General features: G+C 37.7%; 1 protein-coding gene across 6 annotated transcripts in view; it reads right to left on the reverse strand.

Annotated features, from left to right (window-relative positions):
* The window catches only part of MBTPS2 (membrane bound transcription factor peptidase, site 2), a 45,668-nt gene that overhangs the window by 18,604 nt on the left and 8,495 nt on the right, over positions 1–18,569 (reverse strand). For 5 of the 6 annotated variants that reach the window (XR_003522567.2, XR_003522566.2, XR_003522565.2 and 2 more), the window contains exons 4-7: positions 13,139–13,242; positions 11,346–11,473; positions 3,146–3,264; positions 2,063–2,243 (exon numbers count right to left, since the gene is read on the reverse strand). Coding sequence is in view for 2 of the 6 variants with exons in the window: in XM_027607918.2 (XP_027463719.1) it covers positions 2,063–2,243; positions 3,146–3,264; positions 11,346–11,473; positions 13,139–13,242 (532 nt within the window). In the remaining 4 variants the exon portion in view is untranslated. Of the gene's footprint in view, positions 1–2,062; positions 2,244–3,145; positions 3,265–7,275; positions 9,278–11,345; positions 11,474–13,138; positions 13,243–18,569 lie in introns of those variants that run through there. The other variant, XM_027607916.1, reaches the window with a different exon arrangement.

Below are 18,569 nucleotides of genomic sequence, written 5' to 3' on the forward strand. Positions count from 1 at the left end.
GGACTGATTTTTTTTTTTTTTTTTTTTTTATTAGTGTGGAAAGAATAATACCTGCTTTGGGTTTTTACACAAATACCTCCAAAATATACCATATGACTCATAAAAGTGAAATACTCAAAAAGTTAATAAGAGTTTCAGAGTATTTCAGGGAAAATTTTCATTTCCATTCTGTATGACAGGAAAAGAACAAAACCTTAAACATCTGAAATGCAGATATCCTAAATAAAACAATTCTACTAGAAAGAACTTTATTTGATCACTGTGTCAGTTTGGCTTTTGTAATTCAATAGAAATTATACCAAATTTAGAGAAATTGGAGGAAAATGATAAAGGACTTAAGAAGTATGAGATAATGTGTTATTTTTCTCGGAGAAGAATGCATTAGAGGTCATATACCAACCTTGTGTCATCTGAAAGGTTTGGGAAGATGGTAAGTGGTTCTTGAGAACAAGAAAAATTGATAAATATTTCAACCTTAAAGAATCAGGTTAGCCCACTGAATAATGTTAACATTACCACAGGGTGTAACACTATGTGCCTCCTGACATGATGCAATAGGAAGTAGTGAACAACAACTATGAAATATTTTCATCCCCTCAAAAAATGGATCCAGAATTTAAGCAAGCCTCTAAACCTAATGACCATTTATAGGAAATCTGAGGGATAACTGAACATGTTAACAACATCATAAGGATAACACAGAGCCAGACAAATCCAGAATATGGGCAATTCGACAAAACCAATGACTGTTTCTTAAATGATATCCCCCCCGCCCAAAGGGGGAATTGTTCCAAGTTCAAAGACACTAAAAGGTACCATCCAATCTAAACCAACTATGAAAAAAACAATTAGGAAAAAGTGAATACCAACCAGATATTAGGAATTGGTGTTAATTTTCTTAGGTGTGAATAACAGTACTATGGTCATGTTTAAAAAGTCATCATATATTAAAGACATGCTAAAGTTCATGGATGAAAGGATACAATGCCTGGGATGTGCTTTAAAATACTCCCCTCAAAAGTGGGCTGATTAGATAAAAAAGCTGGCAAAATGCTGATAATTACTGAAGCTGGGAAAAGGATGCAGGGGATTTCATTTATACTACCTTTTTTTTTTTTTAAGTTTTATTTATTTAAGTAATCTCTACACCCAACGTGGGGCTCGAACTCATAACCCTGACCAAGATCAAGAGTTGCATGCTCCTTCGATTGAGCCAGCCAGGCACCCCCATACTACTTTCTTGACTTTTATGTATGTTTGAAAACTTTGTAGAATAATAAAAGTTCTTAAAAATGTATTATAAATGGAAGATTACATTTGAAAAAAAATTAAAAATCAGTTCTTACTACTCTGCCATTCTTGCACACAGTACTTAAGTGAAGTTTTTCTTGATTATCATATTTCCTAACCCCAAGTAGATGTGGACAAGCATCCAGGGCGTTTCTTGACTTAAAGAGATTGTCTGTGAACATAATTTGTGTTTTTCAACACTGATAATAATCTGGGCCCCGTGATTTTGTATAAAGACTTGGGAGGCTGATTTTTCAGAGCTGAAAGAACTCAAAATAAATTTGGCAGCTTCTGAGAATAAACTTGCTTCACCTTGTCACTTTCTACACAGAACAAAAGATCTGACTTCAAAGTGTATGTTCGGATGCCAAAATGACTTCCTCTAGATGCCTACATAAAATAACTACCCCAAATAGCTTTGGATAGGACACCACCGATACAGCATGCAGGTATTTAGTTACTGGAATTTAGTTAATTGGTTATGGTTGAGCTTGAATGCTGCCTTAACACAAGTTCTTCTAAGTGAAGAATTAGATACTAGAGTCCTAAAACTCAAATATAATATTATGAAATTAGTTAGAAATTCAACAATATATAAATATTAGTACCCAACTTACCAAGAAGAATGTTTCCTAGTTTGGGCCTATTATTACTTTACTGATTTGCTTTAAAGAAATTAGAACAAAACACATCTATAGACATGGTCTAAGAATTGGTGAATGGCAAGTACTGCTGCTTGAAGCATTATATTATACTGAAGAAATATACACACCTCTAACTGGGAAGCTTAACTGCTGTAAAGTTGATGCACTAATACAGTAACCAATTTGGGGCTCATAGGCGATGGTATCTAGACATTCATTCCAATCTTGTACATTAGTAACAGGACAATCCTGTAGATGGGTGACAAGGTCTCCCACAAAAAGGCCTCTGGGTCCAATGGCTGGTGAATCCTTGGGAAGAGGGTACAACCAAATCAGATAATGTATGAAGACAAGCTATGATTAATCTGACCAAATAATAAAGACACTGAGTTAATCAGGTAGAATATTTTGACTAATGCAGAAAATAAGCCAGCTTTGAATCCAAGATGTAGAGTCCTAGAACATTAATAAAATAATACCTAACAATTACAGTTACTTTTCCAAGATTCATATTTTTTCATAACTGAAAGAAAACCTACTTGCCAACTATCAAGATTAAAATGATAAAGTTTTTCCCAAACAGCTGATTAAATTTTTTGTGAAAGTAGTCATCAGATGCCTTCATTATCTTGTATACCCTCAGTGGATAAAACTGTAAGACAAGTCCTTATCTAAACACAGTCCCAAATATGCAGACTATACCATCAGCACAATGAATACGTGAGCCAGTTGCTCACTAAGGTAATTTTCCTCTTCTGAAGGTCTGAATAGAAGACTTGATGCCATTGTAGTAATTATTGTCTAAGGCAGTGAAATAAAGAGTTGAAGAAAGTAACTTAAGCTCCTGTGAAAAGTTCTGGCTGGCTAGCCTAGGTTTTAATCTTCTTACTTAGGAATAAGGACATCTGACTCAAAAGCACAGTTATAAAAATAAACAGTAAAGTTAAATGATGCATTTTATCAACAAAGTACAGGTAGAAAATCTTGACACTATCTTTGTAACTCAGAACAGAAACAATTTTAAGTATTTTTAAAAAGCCAATGGGTTTCAAAAAACTTTTTGTTCAACTCAAAAGGATTATAGTAATTTCTTCAGGAGAAACTGAACATTCTGCATATGGAAACTTGAATATACATTCCTAACATAAAATGCTAAGTGTTACATCACAGAATCTGGTAAACGAATGCCCCACGTAATCCTCATTATTTACCTCAGCAACTTCAGTGATAAGCACCCCGACTCCAGTGTAGTAAAATGGCAAGAGAATTACAGGGAGGAGCACAAGAGCTAAAATACCAAGGAGTGCAAGGACGAAATTATGCCAGATACCTGAAAAGAGAGGAAAAAAAGGAATAAGCTCAACCAGGGGCAGGATTGATCTAGGTATCTGGACTTCAGAATACCTGGGCATTCTGATAAATTAGTGAAGTAACCAGAAGAAGCTGTGAAGCAGATAAAACTACTTTAGTACCGAGGAAAAATGTTCAGTTAGAGGCCTCTTCCATTTCAGATTCTGAAATGTAAAATGAGCATGTCAATACCACACAAAGAAGACCATATACTAATATGATTTAACATTAGTAGAATCTATATATTCTAATACATATATAAAACATAAAGAGAATTAATATTTTCTACTTGCTTCATCTTCTTTTCAGAAAATGTACACATTAACTGAAGCATACTTGTGATCTTTGAAAAAAATTTCAAACCTATTCAAATAAAAGTTAAGATGAAATAAAAAAAAATTCTTGCTGAGCTGGTTCATGGAAATTCAAATGGTACTTGGAAAAAGAGAGTGTTTTAAGAATTAAACTATTATGGAGAGTAATATCGATGGACCAAACACAGTATCTTACACCGTGTCACAGACTATAACCATCTCTACCATATATACAGAGATTTTCTTTCTTTCTTTCCTTTTTTTTTCCCCCCCTTAAATATAGAGAAGGTGAAAGTGAACTCAGTGGTATGCGGGAGGCCAGTCCTACCAGCTTGCCACAGCTGACTGTGTACATCTCTTCCTAATTCCTCCTTCAGGGACTTTGGGTTGGCACCTTGAAATTGGTCAAGGCAGGAGAAATTATACCACAGAAACCAGCAAATGCTACATATGTAGAGCTCCTCATTCTCCCTTCCAGAGCCAGGGCTTAAACAATCACTAGCACATCACTAGATACCCTTTTCTTCCATACCTAGTCTTTCCTTCTTCTACTAATTTTTCTCATGGGGCAGGGTGGGGGCTCTACTAGCACTCTGAACCTTGCAATTCTTAGTTGTACAAGTCTGTCCCTTGCATTACAGGATGTTTAGCATTTCTGGCTCCCATCCACCAAATGCCATTAGTACTCTCCCCTCACTGAGGCAACCAAAGAATACTGCCTACGCCCCACACATTGCAAACATCTCCAGGAGGGTAACAGCACCAGTGGTTGAGAACCAATGTTTTATAGTGACAGAAATGTAACCCAAAGGCATTTCCTATACTCACAGGAAGCTGAGTATGGCCATATGCCTGCTTTGGTTAACAGGGTATGAGTGGAGGTGATGGGAATTTCACTGTCCTTATGGCTGGAATGGGGCTATGATGGAGATAAACCTGAGTCCATGACATAGAAGCTGCATGTTGGGAATAATAGAGCTAACAAGGCAGAAAGGGCCTGAGTCCTCCAAATAATAGAATTAACATATCAGTGCTGAATTACCTATATTTGGAATGTTTTATGAGAGTTTAAGCCATTGTTATTTTTAGCTATTAGGGTAGTCAGATACCTAGCTAAGACATGTTTCATGTACCTTATTCACACTGTTAAGATGTTCTTCCACTTTTCTTTTTTAAGTGTTGTAAGTTGTTTAATTCCAGAAATATCCAGAGCAGGTCTAGTCCAGGACAGAATGGGTAAACAATCTTTTTTGTTCTATACACAGAGAGATCTTTTAAATACACCAATGGTATCAAACTACTTATTGGAAACTATATTTTGCTTTTCCATGCATGTATTTTGGACTTTCCCCTCATCTGCATATTCATATCTATTCCATTTCTTATATCCACTTTATTTTCTTATATCCATTACTTTCCTAATTTATCAGAATGCCCAGTTCTTATATCCATTACAGAGTAATCCATGTTAAAAAACATACTGACTTATTTATAAGGTTCCCTACTAATGATCACTTAGGCTGTTTTAACTTTTTCATACAATGCTGCAACAATCAGCTTTGTTCATATTGTTATCTATCTAATTAAGCATGCATCTATGAAGGTATGGAAAGTTACATAGAAATGGAATTGTTGGATCAAAAAAATGTGCATTAAAATTGACCTCCAGGGGCACCCGGGTGGCTCAGTCAGTTGAGTGCCTTCGGCGCAGGTCCTGATCCCAGGGTCCTGGGAATGAGCCCCATTCCCAGCCTAGCGTTGGGCTCCCTGCTCAGTGGGGAGCTTGCTTCTTCCTCTCCTCCCTGCTCATGCTCTCTCTTGCTATCTCTCTCTCTCAAATAAAATCTTAAAAAACAATTGACTTCCAGGGAGTCTGCATCAATGTTCTCATAATTGGCATAGGTTTCCCTACCCTGTAAATAACACTGGATGCTATGCAATGTTAGATTTTGCGATCTGCTAGGTTAAAAGTAAAATCTGTTCTGATTTGTTTAAGTATAAGCTTGTACATTTTCCATGTTTATTAAGACTATTTGTATTTCTGTTGAGAACTATTTCTATCCATCGCCTGTTCACATTTTTTTACTAATTTGTATATATTATTATTGAATGTATATATTGAAGAATTTGGTCCTTTTTTAAAAAAAATTTTTTTTAAAGATTTTATTTATTTGACAGAGAGAGAGAGAGAGAGAGAGAGAGAGAGAGAGCGCACAAGTAGGCAGAGTGGCAGGCAGAGGGAGAGGGAGAAGCAGGCTCTCCGCTGAGCAGGGAGCCGGACGTGGGGCTCGATCCCAGGACTCCAGGATCATGACCTGAGCCGAAGGCAGCCGCTTAACTGACTGAGCCACCCAGGTCAGTCCCCTTAAAAGATTTATTTATCTGAGAGAGAGAGATAGTGAGAGAGCAAGAGTGGGGAGAGGGAGAGGCAGGCTCCTCACTGAGCAGGAAGCCTGATGCGGGACTCGATCTTAGGACCCTGGGATCATGACCTGAGCTGAAGGCAGATGCTTATCCAACCACCCAAGCGCCCCCGAATTTGGTCCTTTGTAAGAGGTATTACAATTTTTCTTCCAGTTTGTTTTTTGGCTTGGCTTATAGTTTTGCCTATGCAGACATTTTACATTTTGGTGTGGTCAAATTGCTCCTCTGCATTAAACCTTTCCCAGTTCAAGATTACAGAAGATACTCACCTGGTGTTTTCTTATATTGCTCTCAAGCTTCATTTAAAAAACAAAAATAGGGCACCTGGGTGGCTCAGTTGGTTAAGCGACTGCCTTCGGCTCAGGTCATGATCCTGGAGTCCCGGGATCGAGTCCCACATCGGGCTCCCTGCTCAGCAGGGAGTCTGCTGCTCCCTCTGACCCTCTTCCCTCTCGTGCTCTCTATCTCTCATTCTCTCTCTCAAATAAATAAATAAAATCTTAAAAAAAAAATAAAGCAAAAACTTTTTTTTTGCCCACTGGAATTTACTCTAGTGAAACTAATTTAGGGATACAGCTATAAACTCCGCTTCCCCCCCAAATTGCTAGTCCCAATACAATTTCACAAAATAATCCATCCCCAACATTGATTAGATTTGCCATTGTTACCATGTGTTAAATTCAGCTTTCCCCCAACTCTTCAGGATGGCAGTTCATGAGGAGACTGCCATGAGGAGAGTTGCACTCTCACCATTTCTCCCTTATCAGGATAATACCACCACACAACCATAGTATTGTTTTCCCATCCAAACAGTCAGAGGGGGCACAGAGCAGCACTGCTTTCCTGACTCTCTGGGCAGCTTCTTTTCTCTTGTCAGGGAGGCAGCTGGTAGAACAGCACCCCTCTAGATTCCAGATTTGCCCATGATGGCTAAGTGGCAATAAACATTTCCTTTATTTAAACAACCTCTTGTCCATTAACGATTTGTTTGTAAGTATACCGAAGGAATCTTTGTTCTAACTTATATATTTTTACTTTTTCTAGAGCAGAGTGTTTTGACGGTGGCACTAGTGGCATTTTAGGACACATAATTCTGTGATGTGGGGAACTGTCTTGTGCACTATAGGATGTTTAGCGGCATCCCTAGCCTCTACCCACCAGATGCCAGTAGCACCCTCCCCATTTTCTCTATTTTCTAGCTATGGTATTCATATAGGCAAGCTTTTTTTTCTTTCTTCAGAAGAGGTATTTTATTTTTGCTTTTTCTATTACACAAGATATACACATCAAGTGTTAAAGCCAATATACACACAATATATTGTACAACTGAACACCACTAACTGAACATGCAGAGAAATACCACACAACAGCACCCGACAGTATTTTGGGGAAATAAAATGACTAAAATAGATTTAAACTGACTAATACTACTAAAACACATCTAATATTCAATACTATGGAAATCAGTGCAGCTAAGTTAGGAAAAATGTGTTTATATCAAAGAATACAACCAAAATTAAGATAGCAAACAAAACCTATATAACTTTTTTTAAACAGGAAAATACTTTACATATGTAATTGTTCATTTTTAAAGAAAATCTGTTGCAAGCAAAATTATCAACATTCAGAACAAACATACTAAGAATTACCAAACACATTCCTAAAAGTATTAAATATAAACATCTGGAAAATACAGAACTTTAAAAATTTGTAGGCAATACATGAACTTCATATTTAAAAAAACCTGAAAATAAGTCCCATTTTTAGAACAGTTGCATAAAGAACGGTCTTTTGATGTGAGGTTCATAAATTATCCTCCTGTTGGGACCAAACTTTACAAAAACACCATGTATTTCAAATAGCATTACAGAACAAGATATAGCATCTTAACAATGTTATCTTATATAAAGGAATACTTTTTTTTTAATTTTACTTTTACTACTCTATCAAAACATGACCCTTAGATGTGTAGGAAACATTAAAAAAATTATTTCCTGGAAGCAATGCACAAGAGAGGCATATTTATTTGCAATCACACTCCTAGAAGACACTTCCCAAGTTTGAGAAAGGTCTGCTCTTTTTACGGGCTGTTTTTATTCTTTACGTGTGTTAAGATATGAGATTTCAGGTTAGTTGACTGAGCGAACTTCTTACTGCAACCATCAAAGGGGCATACGTAGGGCTTGTCTCCAGTATGGATTCGCACATGTGTACGCAAATTGAAATCCAGAGAGAAGCGTTTTCCGCAGCCTTCAAACGTGCACTGAAAGGGCTTCTCTCCAGTATGCACCAGTTGATGTCGTTTTAATTTTGAGCTCTCGACAAAAGCTTTGCCACATTCTGCACATACATGGACTCTAGGACCGTGTGTGTGCAGATGTTTCCGCAGAGCAGAGTTATCCCTGAACATCTTCACACAGCCTTTATGAGGGCAAGCTATTGTTCTTGGAGCATCTTCTCTGGGTTTTCTTGGTTTCATTCTAGTAAATTCTGCCAGTTGTTTAGGATCTGAGAGATCAATACCAGGTATTCCTTCGGGAGGAAGCTTCTTCCCTGTCATGTACTCTGAATAATCAGGAGCGGAGTTCTCAATCTGTCCTGTCCCATCGTCTCTTTTCTCACTTGGGGACCACATGGTGACAGAGAACTCACCCTCCAGAGTTTTGATCTGCACCTGCTTCTGCTCCCATTTCTTGGGGCCCATCTCCTTGGAGTTGCTACTTCCCGCCTGGGGCTCACCGATGGTGTAATTTTTCTTACCGCTGGCCTTTCTGCTGCGCTTCTTGCTGCGGCTGTAGGTTGACGGTGATGTGGTAGCTGACAAGGAAGTCACGGTCGGCTGGAAGCCGTTGTCTTCATCAACCGGAATGATCATCTGGTTCTCGAAACTGCTGTTGGCCTGCAGGTTGTCTGACTCGTAGTAGCCCACCACTTCCTCCTGTGTCTGCACCATGATTATTTCCTGGTCGTGGTCCCCTTGGTTCGAGTTGCTGATAAAAAGCGGTTGCAGTGCGATCAGAGGTGGATGGTGGTGGCCACCGTGGACCCAACTGCCGCTGATAATCTCATACTCTGTGATGGTTTCCATCGCCACAGCCTCCACAGGGATGGTCTCGACAGGAATGGTCTCCATGGGGATGGTCTCCACGGGGATGGTCTCCACAGGGACAGCCGCCACGGGGACGGTCGCTACTGGGACGGTCTCCACATGGATCTGGTGCAGCTCCACAGTATCTGTAAGTATCTCCGAATTTTCTGTGGGGATGTAGAGAGCGTCGTTTGAGGCCATGGCTGAGAGCCCCACAAAGGCTTTGGCTCCTGGGCAGGCTGTGTTAAAGGCTGAGAAAAGCGAGAGCTCCAGAGGAAAGCACGAGCGCCAGAGGCGGGCGTGGGCGGTTGAGTCATAAGACTCAGAAGACCCGGAAGTCGTGGCTGAGGACGCCGAGGACACGGAAGACGCAAGTGTTTCTGGGAGCGCCCGGCGCATGCGCTTCCCACTACCTCAACAAGCGCGTGCTTACGTTCACGCGCGCTCATGGACGCTCCAGCCCTCATGCGCATGTCACCCTCCCCTCCCCCCTCCGAACGCCACGCTATTGTTTTTTAAATATTAATTCGGTTACTAGGTTTTTCACTGAATTTTTCTATATTTCTGTTGATTTTTCTCCTTTCCTTCTCCCACCAAAGTATATAACAGTATCTGAAAAAAAGGCCTACTCCTAATATTTTTCCTTTCTTCCCTCTTACTGTACTGACCCATATTTAGAGACCCACTTAATGGTATCAGTGATAATTGATAATGGGATTGCTTGTCTTGTCCTTTAATAGGAATGCTTGTTAGTGTTATGCCATTAGGAAGTATCCAGCTATTTTTACTTCTCTTAAGGAAATTTTTTGTTTTTTTAGCCATTAATGGATGTTGGATTTTGTTAAATACCCAGTCCAATATCTGCTCGATGAGGATTACTTTTCCCTAATGGTAAATAATGTTTACCACTTTCAAAAAGATTTCCTATTGTTGAACCATCCTTGCATTGTTTAGATACACCATATGTAGAGTTTTTGGTACTTTACAAGATGTTGTGTCAGTGTTATATTAGTCTAGTTTTTTTTTTTAATTTCTTCCATGCACTATGGAAAGTTTATAAATAAGTTGGAATTAAAAAAAAAACTTTCCTTCAAGATTGGAAAAGATTACACCTATGAAACTTTCAGGGACATTCTTCATCAACTTTTTAAATTTCTCCCGTTGTAATTAGCCTATTTAGATTTTTTTTTCTATCTTCTCTGGAGTTTATGCCATTTATATTTTTAATTAATTATCCAAGTTTTTGAAAATTTTGTGCAGAGATGAACAAAGAACACTTTTATAATTTAGTTTTTTCTGTATCAGTTGTCATTCTGTCTATACATGCTTTTTGCCATGTATAATCCTTTTTTTCTTCAAAAACCTCTTGGGCCCAAGGTTTTTTTTTTTTCCTAATTTGTAATTTTCTACCTATATCCTTATTACATTGCTTCTTAACTATTTTATAGTTCTTTTCTCACTTCTTCAGTTGAATGTTTAACTTACTTTCATTTCTTATTTCATAACTCTGTAAGGCAGTGAATTTTCCTTTTAGCAAAACTTTACAACTTATGTCATTATCATTTTTAAATATACCACAATTATGTTTGGAACCGAATTGGTCAATTTTTATGTTTCATGATCACTTGAAAAGAAACTGTCATGATACAGAGTTTGACATATTTATTGAATTTTACTTCACTAATTTGAGTTTTGATGATCTGACTTTTCATACTTACTTGCCATGTATTAAGAGATAAGCTTCCTTTATTACATTTTTGTTTTTTCCTTGTACTTGCATCTTTTCCATTTTTGCTTTGATGGTTTGTTACTTGATGCAGTGAGTTCACAACGATTACATTTTCACTGTGGATTACCCTCCTTATGATTATTAAGTCACCCCCTATGTCTAACTAACAACGTAGTCATATTTCCTGTTCACATTTCCACAGTATGTCCTGTTCATTTTATTTTCAACCTTTTTAAAGTTGTTTTTGAAGACACTGGAATGTAAATTATTTTGCTTTATTACTTTTTAAAAAAATATTTAAGTAATCTCTACACCCAACATGGGCCTCAAACTCACAAGCTCAAGAAGTCGCATGCTCCTCAGACTCAGTCAGCTCGGAGCCCCTTGCTTTATTACTTTTAACTGAGAATCTTACAAACTGAACCAAAAGGTGAGATGTTTTCATTTGTGATGTGAATATTTTCCATAATGATACACATATGAATAAAGAAATTTAGGTTTGTTACCTGCACAGAATATCCTTAGCTGCTGGACTGGTGATATAAGTTGCAAATGAGTGGTGAACAGATCAACAAATGCTCCAGGATAAATAACGAAGAGAAAAATCCCAAAGCCATTAAATCGAACTTGTTCCCTAAGAAATCACATAAGAAAAAGGAATTTACTACTAGTACTGCATTTTTCAAATTAATAATGTATTTTAAAACTTACCACTGTGATTTAAATTCTTGCTTAACAAGTCTCTCTGGACAGTCGAGAAAAATAAACATATATGACGTATATTTATCTCATAATTTTATAATAGTATACAGATTTGGTTATCTATGAAATTTTATTATGTAAAACAAGGGCATTCTAAAATAGGCTTAAAACTTCAAAACTTTTAGAAACCAATATGCTGAGCAAATAACTTGAAATTAGTCACATATATAAAGACATGGTTAATATTTCTGTGAAAAACTAAATGAAAAACATTTTTATGGTTTACTCTGATTTATTTTCAGAGAAGGACACAAAAGAAAGTATAATTCAAGTAAAGTATCTAAATATTTATCTTTTAGCTATTATTAATAAAAGTGGAGGTTTATTTAAGTGTATTCCTCTTGAATTATTGTTAAAATAAGTATACTTAAATATGCATAATGCTCAAACTGTCCTTAAGAGAACTATTTTTTATCAATTCATTCTCTAAAAATGGAATTACATATAATAGCCTCATAAGACCAAACAGCTACTCTAAAAAACCATTCCCCAAATATATTGTGCTGTCATTTAGTACTGAATATGACTGTAAAATTTACTTTCACTTGGCAGTTGGATTTCATAAAAGATTACCCACACTGTTTCACAAACATACATTGAAGTATTAAACTGTTAATAACAATGATTTTATATGCAAAACCCTAAAAGCTGCAATGCTAAAAATAAGGAAGCAAAGGTGAGAGATTAAAAAAAAAAGTAGCTGCCCACTTAAACCACTATATGTCACACTTGTGTAACAGTATATGCTGTCAAGATGAGGGTTTATCAGCAGTCAACAGACTCTTGTTCATAAGCAACTGGAAAGTAATAAGAAAAAATTCTATAAAATCTTTTATCTGGTCCACATACCCAGAGGATAAAACACATTCCCATCAGTATGTGTGTTCACCATGGCAGTAATTGTCAGTGGGAGTGAAGGGGGCATTGTGCTCCCTTACCACAACTTTCTACGTTTAGGAGCCTTTAAAATACTCAGGTGTAATTACAATGACACATTTGAGTAGTCAAGACAAGAACAGGGCATGATACTTAAAGCAAGTTCCAGGTCTCATCCTCTCTTATCTTCTACTTGGGTATCTAGATAGGCTATGATATTTGTTAACAAACCCAGAGCTTTCAATGTTCTTGCTCTAGCCAGCAGAGGCCATGAGTAGAAGTAGGAAAGTATTTCAGCCAATAAGTCAAACAAAGTACTAAGAAGGCAGGTAGGTGGTCTCCAAGTGTAGCGGTTATCATTCCAACCTAATGATGAATATAAAGATTAGGTTTCAGGGTTTGATGAAAATCTTAAAGCACCATGAAGATATAACCAGGCTGGCAAAAGGCAAAGGGTAGAAGACCTAGATTACAGATGTGCACATAGTTATTTGAGTATATTCATCAATATATTAACCATTATAAAAGAGAAGGTACCTCAAAATAATGTGGATATGCACTGGGCAATATCCACAGAAAGAAAAAACTATCAAATTTAGATTTTAGTAATAAACCCTTCTAAGTAAAAAGTTTTTACATGTAGTAGAAAGAAAAATATTACCTAATAGCTGCTATCCCATGTCCAATTTCATGTACAACACCACTAATGAGAACTGCAGCGAAGAAATAGGTCAGTTGGTTGACAGGTAAATTTATACCAGGAACCTGTTCACAGACACAATGATAAATACACACATGGGCACAAAGAAACCACGATGTTCACTCCAGGTTAAAGCTTAAACTTCCAGGCTGAAGGTTCTGTAAACTAAAAGTAGGGGTGCCTGGGTAGCTCAGTTGGTTAAGCATCTGACTCTTGGTTTCAGCTCAGGTCATGATCTCTGTGTCATGAGATTGAGTCCTGCCTTGAGCCCCGCTTCAGGCTCGGTGGTCAGCACTGAATCTGCTGGAGAATTCGCAACCCCCATGCCCCCCACTCCTGCTCGTGTTCTGTCTTTCTCAAATAAAGAAATAAAATCTTTTTTAAAAAAAGTAAAAGTAATATGAATAGCAGTGGTTCACTTCACTACTGTATCACAATAAAAGTAAAAACATCAGTTTTTTTGAACTAGGCAGTTTTTGAACTAAGCACACCACCAGTCTAAAGATAACAGTAAACACCAGGTTAAAAAGTCAAAACTTTCGGGGCACCTGGGTGGCTCAGTCGTTTAAGCGTCTGCCTTCGGCTCAGGTCATGATCCCGGTGTCCTGGGATGGAGCCCTGCATCGGGCTCCCTGCTTAGCGGGGAGCCTGCTTCTCCCTCTGCCCTTGCTCCTCCCCGCCTGCTTATGCTCTCTCTGTGTCAAATAAATAATAAAATCTTTAAAAAAAGTAAAAACTTTAGCTTCCTGAAGTATTCACCATGGGAAAGAATTAGGGAGCCTGGCAAAGTGTCAGGGAATGCGGCGTGACAATGACAGAGTCAGCAACTGTTCTACCCTCAGGGGCTAGAAGCCTGATTTGGAAATTCTTATTACAATTCCTAGTCCTTCTTCTGAATTGTTATTGCAAGGTTCCAAGTACTTAAGTGAGTAATATAGGATATTCCTGCCTCCCATCAATGAGTTTTCATTTTAATATTCTTGAGTTACATGAGCACTGGTAATTAAGAGTAGTGTAATCAAGTGCCTCATTGGTGTAGGAGTGGGAGCACCATGACCTCCATTTCTTTGATTCCATCAAATTTGTCTAGTACCTTGGTCAGAAAAATAGTATCAAAATGATACATAAGTATTATATTAAAATTTAATGCAGGAAATAAGTTCTTTGAACATATAGACATATCAAGGGCCTATGAAGAAGCAGAAGTTGTCTTGCAAGCACATGCTCCTAAGATGATGTGCATGTATCACTGCATACACAAAGCAAGTTTGCTATTGTCAGGGCTGCATGGTATAGTTTTTTAGATACCCAAGAATCGCCTTGTAAGATAAATAATCATTCCCAAGTTATGTCAACTGTTAAGGAGAAATTCCATAAATTAGGTTAAGTGGGGCACACCAGGCATCATTATTTACACACTGAGCATCTATTTCTCATAGTCCAGGAGTTGGACCCTAAAAGTATCCTTCTAGAGGAAATTCCTCCTGTCTTATTATTATTTTAATTATAAACTGGAAAACTCAGAAAAACAGAAGCCTATAATCCTGATCCCAAAACACAAAACAAAAAACCATTCTCAATGTTTTATGTCCTTCTAGTCTTTTCATATACATATATTTTTAAAAAATTATACTTTTATTATAGATATGGTTTTGAAACCTGCCCCTTTCACTTAATGGCATCATAAACATTTTTCCACGAGGGTTTTCTGGCTCAACATGATTTTTTTTCTCATCATGATTTTTTTTTAAAGATTTTATTTATTTATTTGAGACAGAGAGAGAGAGAGAGAGAGAGAGAGCACATGAGAGGGGGGAGGGTCAGAGGGAGAAGCAGACTCCCTGCCGAGCAGGGAGCCTGATGCGGGACTCGATCCAGGGACTCCAGGATCATGACCTGAGCCGAAGGCAGTTGCTTAACCAACTGAGCCACCCAGGCGCCCTCTCAACATGATTTTTAATACCTGTATTGCATTCTATAAAATAGACTGTTAGGCATTTAATTGTTTTAAAAGTTTCTCCTCTTATAAATACTGTGACAAACCTATTTGGACACATATATTCAAATATTTTGGGGGAATAAATTCTTAGACAAGCATGGTTGGTTCTGGCTCTGGAGACATGTCACTTGGGTTTGACATTCTGGATCCATCTCCAACTAGCTAAAGTGACCTCAAGGAAGTTTGGATTATTCCCCCCAACATTGCAATTTCCTCACTATTAAAATGGAAATAACCACATTTACATAAAAGGGTAATTTTGAGGATTAAATAATTCTTGTCCCATGTTTAATATTATGCTTCATGGAGAGTAATAAATGCTATCATTACACAAAATTTAAAGGACTTTGATACATATCAAAGTGTTCACCAGAAGCAGACCCTTCCATAACCTTGGGCAAACTTGTATTATTCAAATATTTCAAATCTGCAATTTGAGGGAAATAAAGTTTCTCACTGATTTATATTTCTTTGATGATTATTTTTTATTTTTATTTTTTTAGTTTTTTTGTTTTTTTTAAATTTTTTTATTTTTATTTTCATTTTTTTAAAGATTTTATTTGACAGACACAGCAAGAGAGGGAACACAAACAAGGGGGAGTGGGAGAGGGAGAAGCAGGCTTCCCGTGGAGCAGAGAGCCCAATGTGGGGCTTGATCCCAGGACCCTGGGATCATGACCTGAGCTGAAGGCAGATGCTTAATGACTGAGCCACCCAGGTGCCCCTCTTTGATGATTATTAAAGCTCAATTTTTCCCCTACTTCTGACCATTGATAGGTCTTTTGTGAGTAGTCTACTCATGACTTGTCTATTTTTTTCTCCTAGAGTGTTCTTTTGTTCTTATTGCTCTAGACGATCACTTCGAATATCTACGATCAGTCCTCTGTAATACATATCACAGATGTATTCCCAAGTTCTTTTGCTTAATTTTATTTTTAGTTTTTTGATATATAAAAATTTTTATGTCATCAAAGCTATCAATATTCATGGTTTGTGCCATTAGTGTTATGCTTATGTCATCCTAATTCTGTGTTCATATACCAGAAACCTGTTTTTTATCTTTCAAGGTCTTATGATTTTGTGTTTCAATTTTAATTCAATTGGAATTTATTTTTGTGCACAGAGGAATTTCACTTTTAAGTCTCCTTTAGTAACTGAAGAGGAGATTCAAACCATGTTGCAGGATCACTTTCTAAATTCATAAATTGCAAGTGTCTTTCCTTAGTTATGAAACTAGTTTTCATAATTTTCATTTTTAATGTATGCATATTTCCCTGTATGACAATCCCATAACTTAAGCATTCCTCAATTACACATTGTGATTGTTTCTAATTCTTCATTATAATAAATAATGTTAGGAGAAGAATTTGATGAATACTTTTTTTCCATATTTGGAAGTGTTTCCTTAAAACTAGAGTCCTAGATGTGGAAATAAATGGTCAACATATATGAATATTTTTATGATGCTCATTATCTGAAGTTCTCTTTACTCAGCCCCTACTAAGCAACTCTTTCTAAGAATATCAGGATGGGGCGCCTGGGTGGCTCAGTCATTAAGCGGCTGCCTTCGGCTCAGGTCATGATCCCGGGGTCCTGGGATCGAGCCCCACATCAGGCTCCCTGCTCCGCGGGAAGCCTGCTTCTCCTTCTCTCACTCTCCCTGCTTGTGTCCCTGCTCTCGCTATCTCTCTCTGTCAAATAAATAAATAAAATCTTAAAAAAAAAAAAAGGGAATATCAGGGTACACTCTTCTACATACCTGCTGTTTCCATGTTGTTAGGGGTCTGCCTGTTCAGATCACTAGTTTCCTTTTCTCTGACCCCTCTTCTAAATTTATGTACTTAAGATTAATTCTTATACACTCTCTCTCTTTTTATAAGTATCCATCTTATTTTACCTTTACTTCAAATACATCAGTAGGCTTGATTCAATAGGACATTGGTTCCTTTGCTTTATTATTATTTTTAAAAGATTTTATTGAGAGTGTGCGCACACATGCACATGCACGCATGCGAGAGAGAGAGAGAGAGAGCATGAGCGGGGGAGGGACAGAGGGAGAGGGAGAGAGAGAATCTCAAGCAGACTCCATGCTGAGCACACAGCCCAACACAGGGCTTGATCTCTTAACCCTGAGATCATGACCTGAGCCGAAATCAAGAGTTGGATGCTTAACCAACTGAGCCATCCAGGCGCCCCTTTTGCTTTATTATTTTATGGATGTAATGATGAGATAAGGTTAAGGATTTGAGTGTGTGACTATACTAACAGATGGTAGGTCTTATTTCCTGGCAACAGTATGTGACTGCCCATCTGTCTTGGCCATGATCACACAGGGTATTAGATGTACCAGAATTCTGATCTCTCAATGACACAGAGTGCCAGGTTTTTGGGATTTAATACTGAATGAGGCTGTAGGAATTATAATGTAAAATAGAAAGTACGTTCTCTGAGCTACAAGAACTCATATCAAAGCCAGAAGACTTAACATTCTTAAATGCACACATAAATATGCACAGTGGACTACAGAGGACAGCTTTTTCGTGGTTCTGAAGCATGACTCTCCTAACAGAGTCAATATTTTTGTGAACTCTATGAATAAACTGAGAAGCAGAAAGAAGAAATAATAAAAACACTTTGCCATTCTAATCCTAGCAGGCAGACAGGTGAATGATCACATTTCCTCCCAACCTGCTTCTTTTTCTACTATCTCTTCTTTAGCAAACAATAACCTGTTGTGTAGCCTGAGAGTTTAGGATGACTCCAGCCTTATTAAGCCAGCCAGATACCCCCCCCCAAAAAAAACCTTTTTAGAATGGTCTTTCATAACCCAGACCCTATCTCTATTTCCCATCTTATCTCCTGTACCATATACCATACACCAATATACCACCCAGACACAGGTGAAAGTTACTTTATAGTTCCTTGAAGAATTACTGGTCTTTCTTTAGGGAGTACAGCATAATGGCTCTGAAGTCAGTGGTGGGTGAACAATGGGCCCACCATTTATAAGCTGTGACTACAGGCAAGTGGCTTAACATCTCCCTCCCTTGGTTTTCTCATCTGTGATGAGATACTTATCTCTAGATTGTTGCAAGAATAAAATAAAATGGGCACAAAAACCTCACACAGGAAGCACTGTTATTATTACTCTATTATTGCCCCCTCCCTAAAGGGGAACACTTTACATAGGGTTAAAATGCAATTTATTTATACGGTATAGAGATCTTTAATAGGCAAATATGGTTCTCTGTTACTGGGATGCTTAACTGCCACCTTTCCTTAGAGGCTATGGGGAGTCTCCTCACCCTTCCCTTGAAGCTCTCCTCTCCTCTCTTCCCAGGGCCAGGGACATCTCAGCATGCCTCTTCTCTGTGCCATAGTACCTGGTACTCT

This window comes from Zalophus californianus, chromosome X (assembly GCF_009762305.2).
Source record: "Zalophus californianus isolate mZalCal1 chromosome X, mZalCal1.pri.v2, whole genome shotgun sequence".
Taxonomy (NCBI): domain Eukaryota; kingdom Metazoa; phylum Chordata; class Mammalia; order Carnivora; family Otariidae; genus Zalophus; species Zalophus californianus.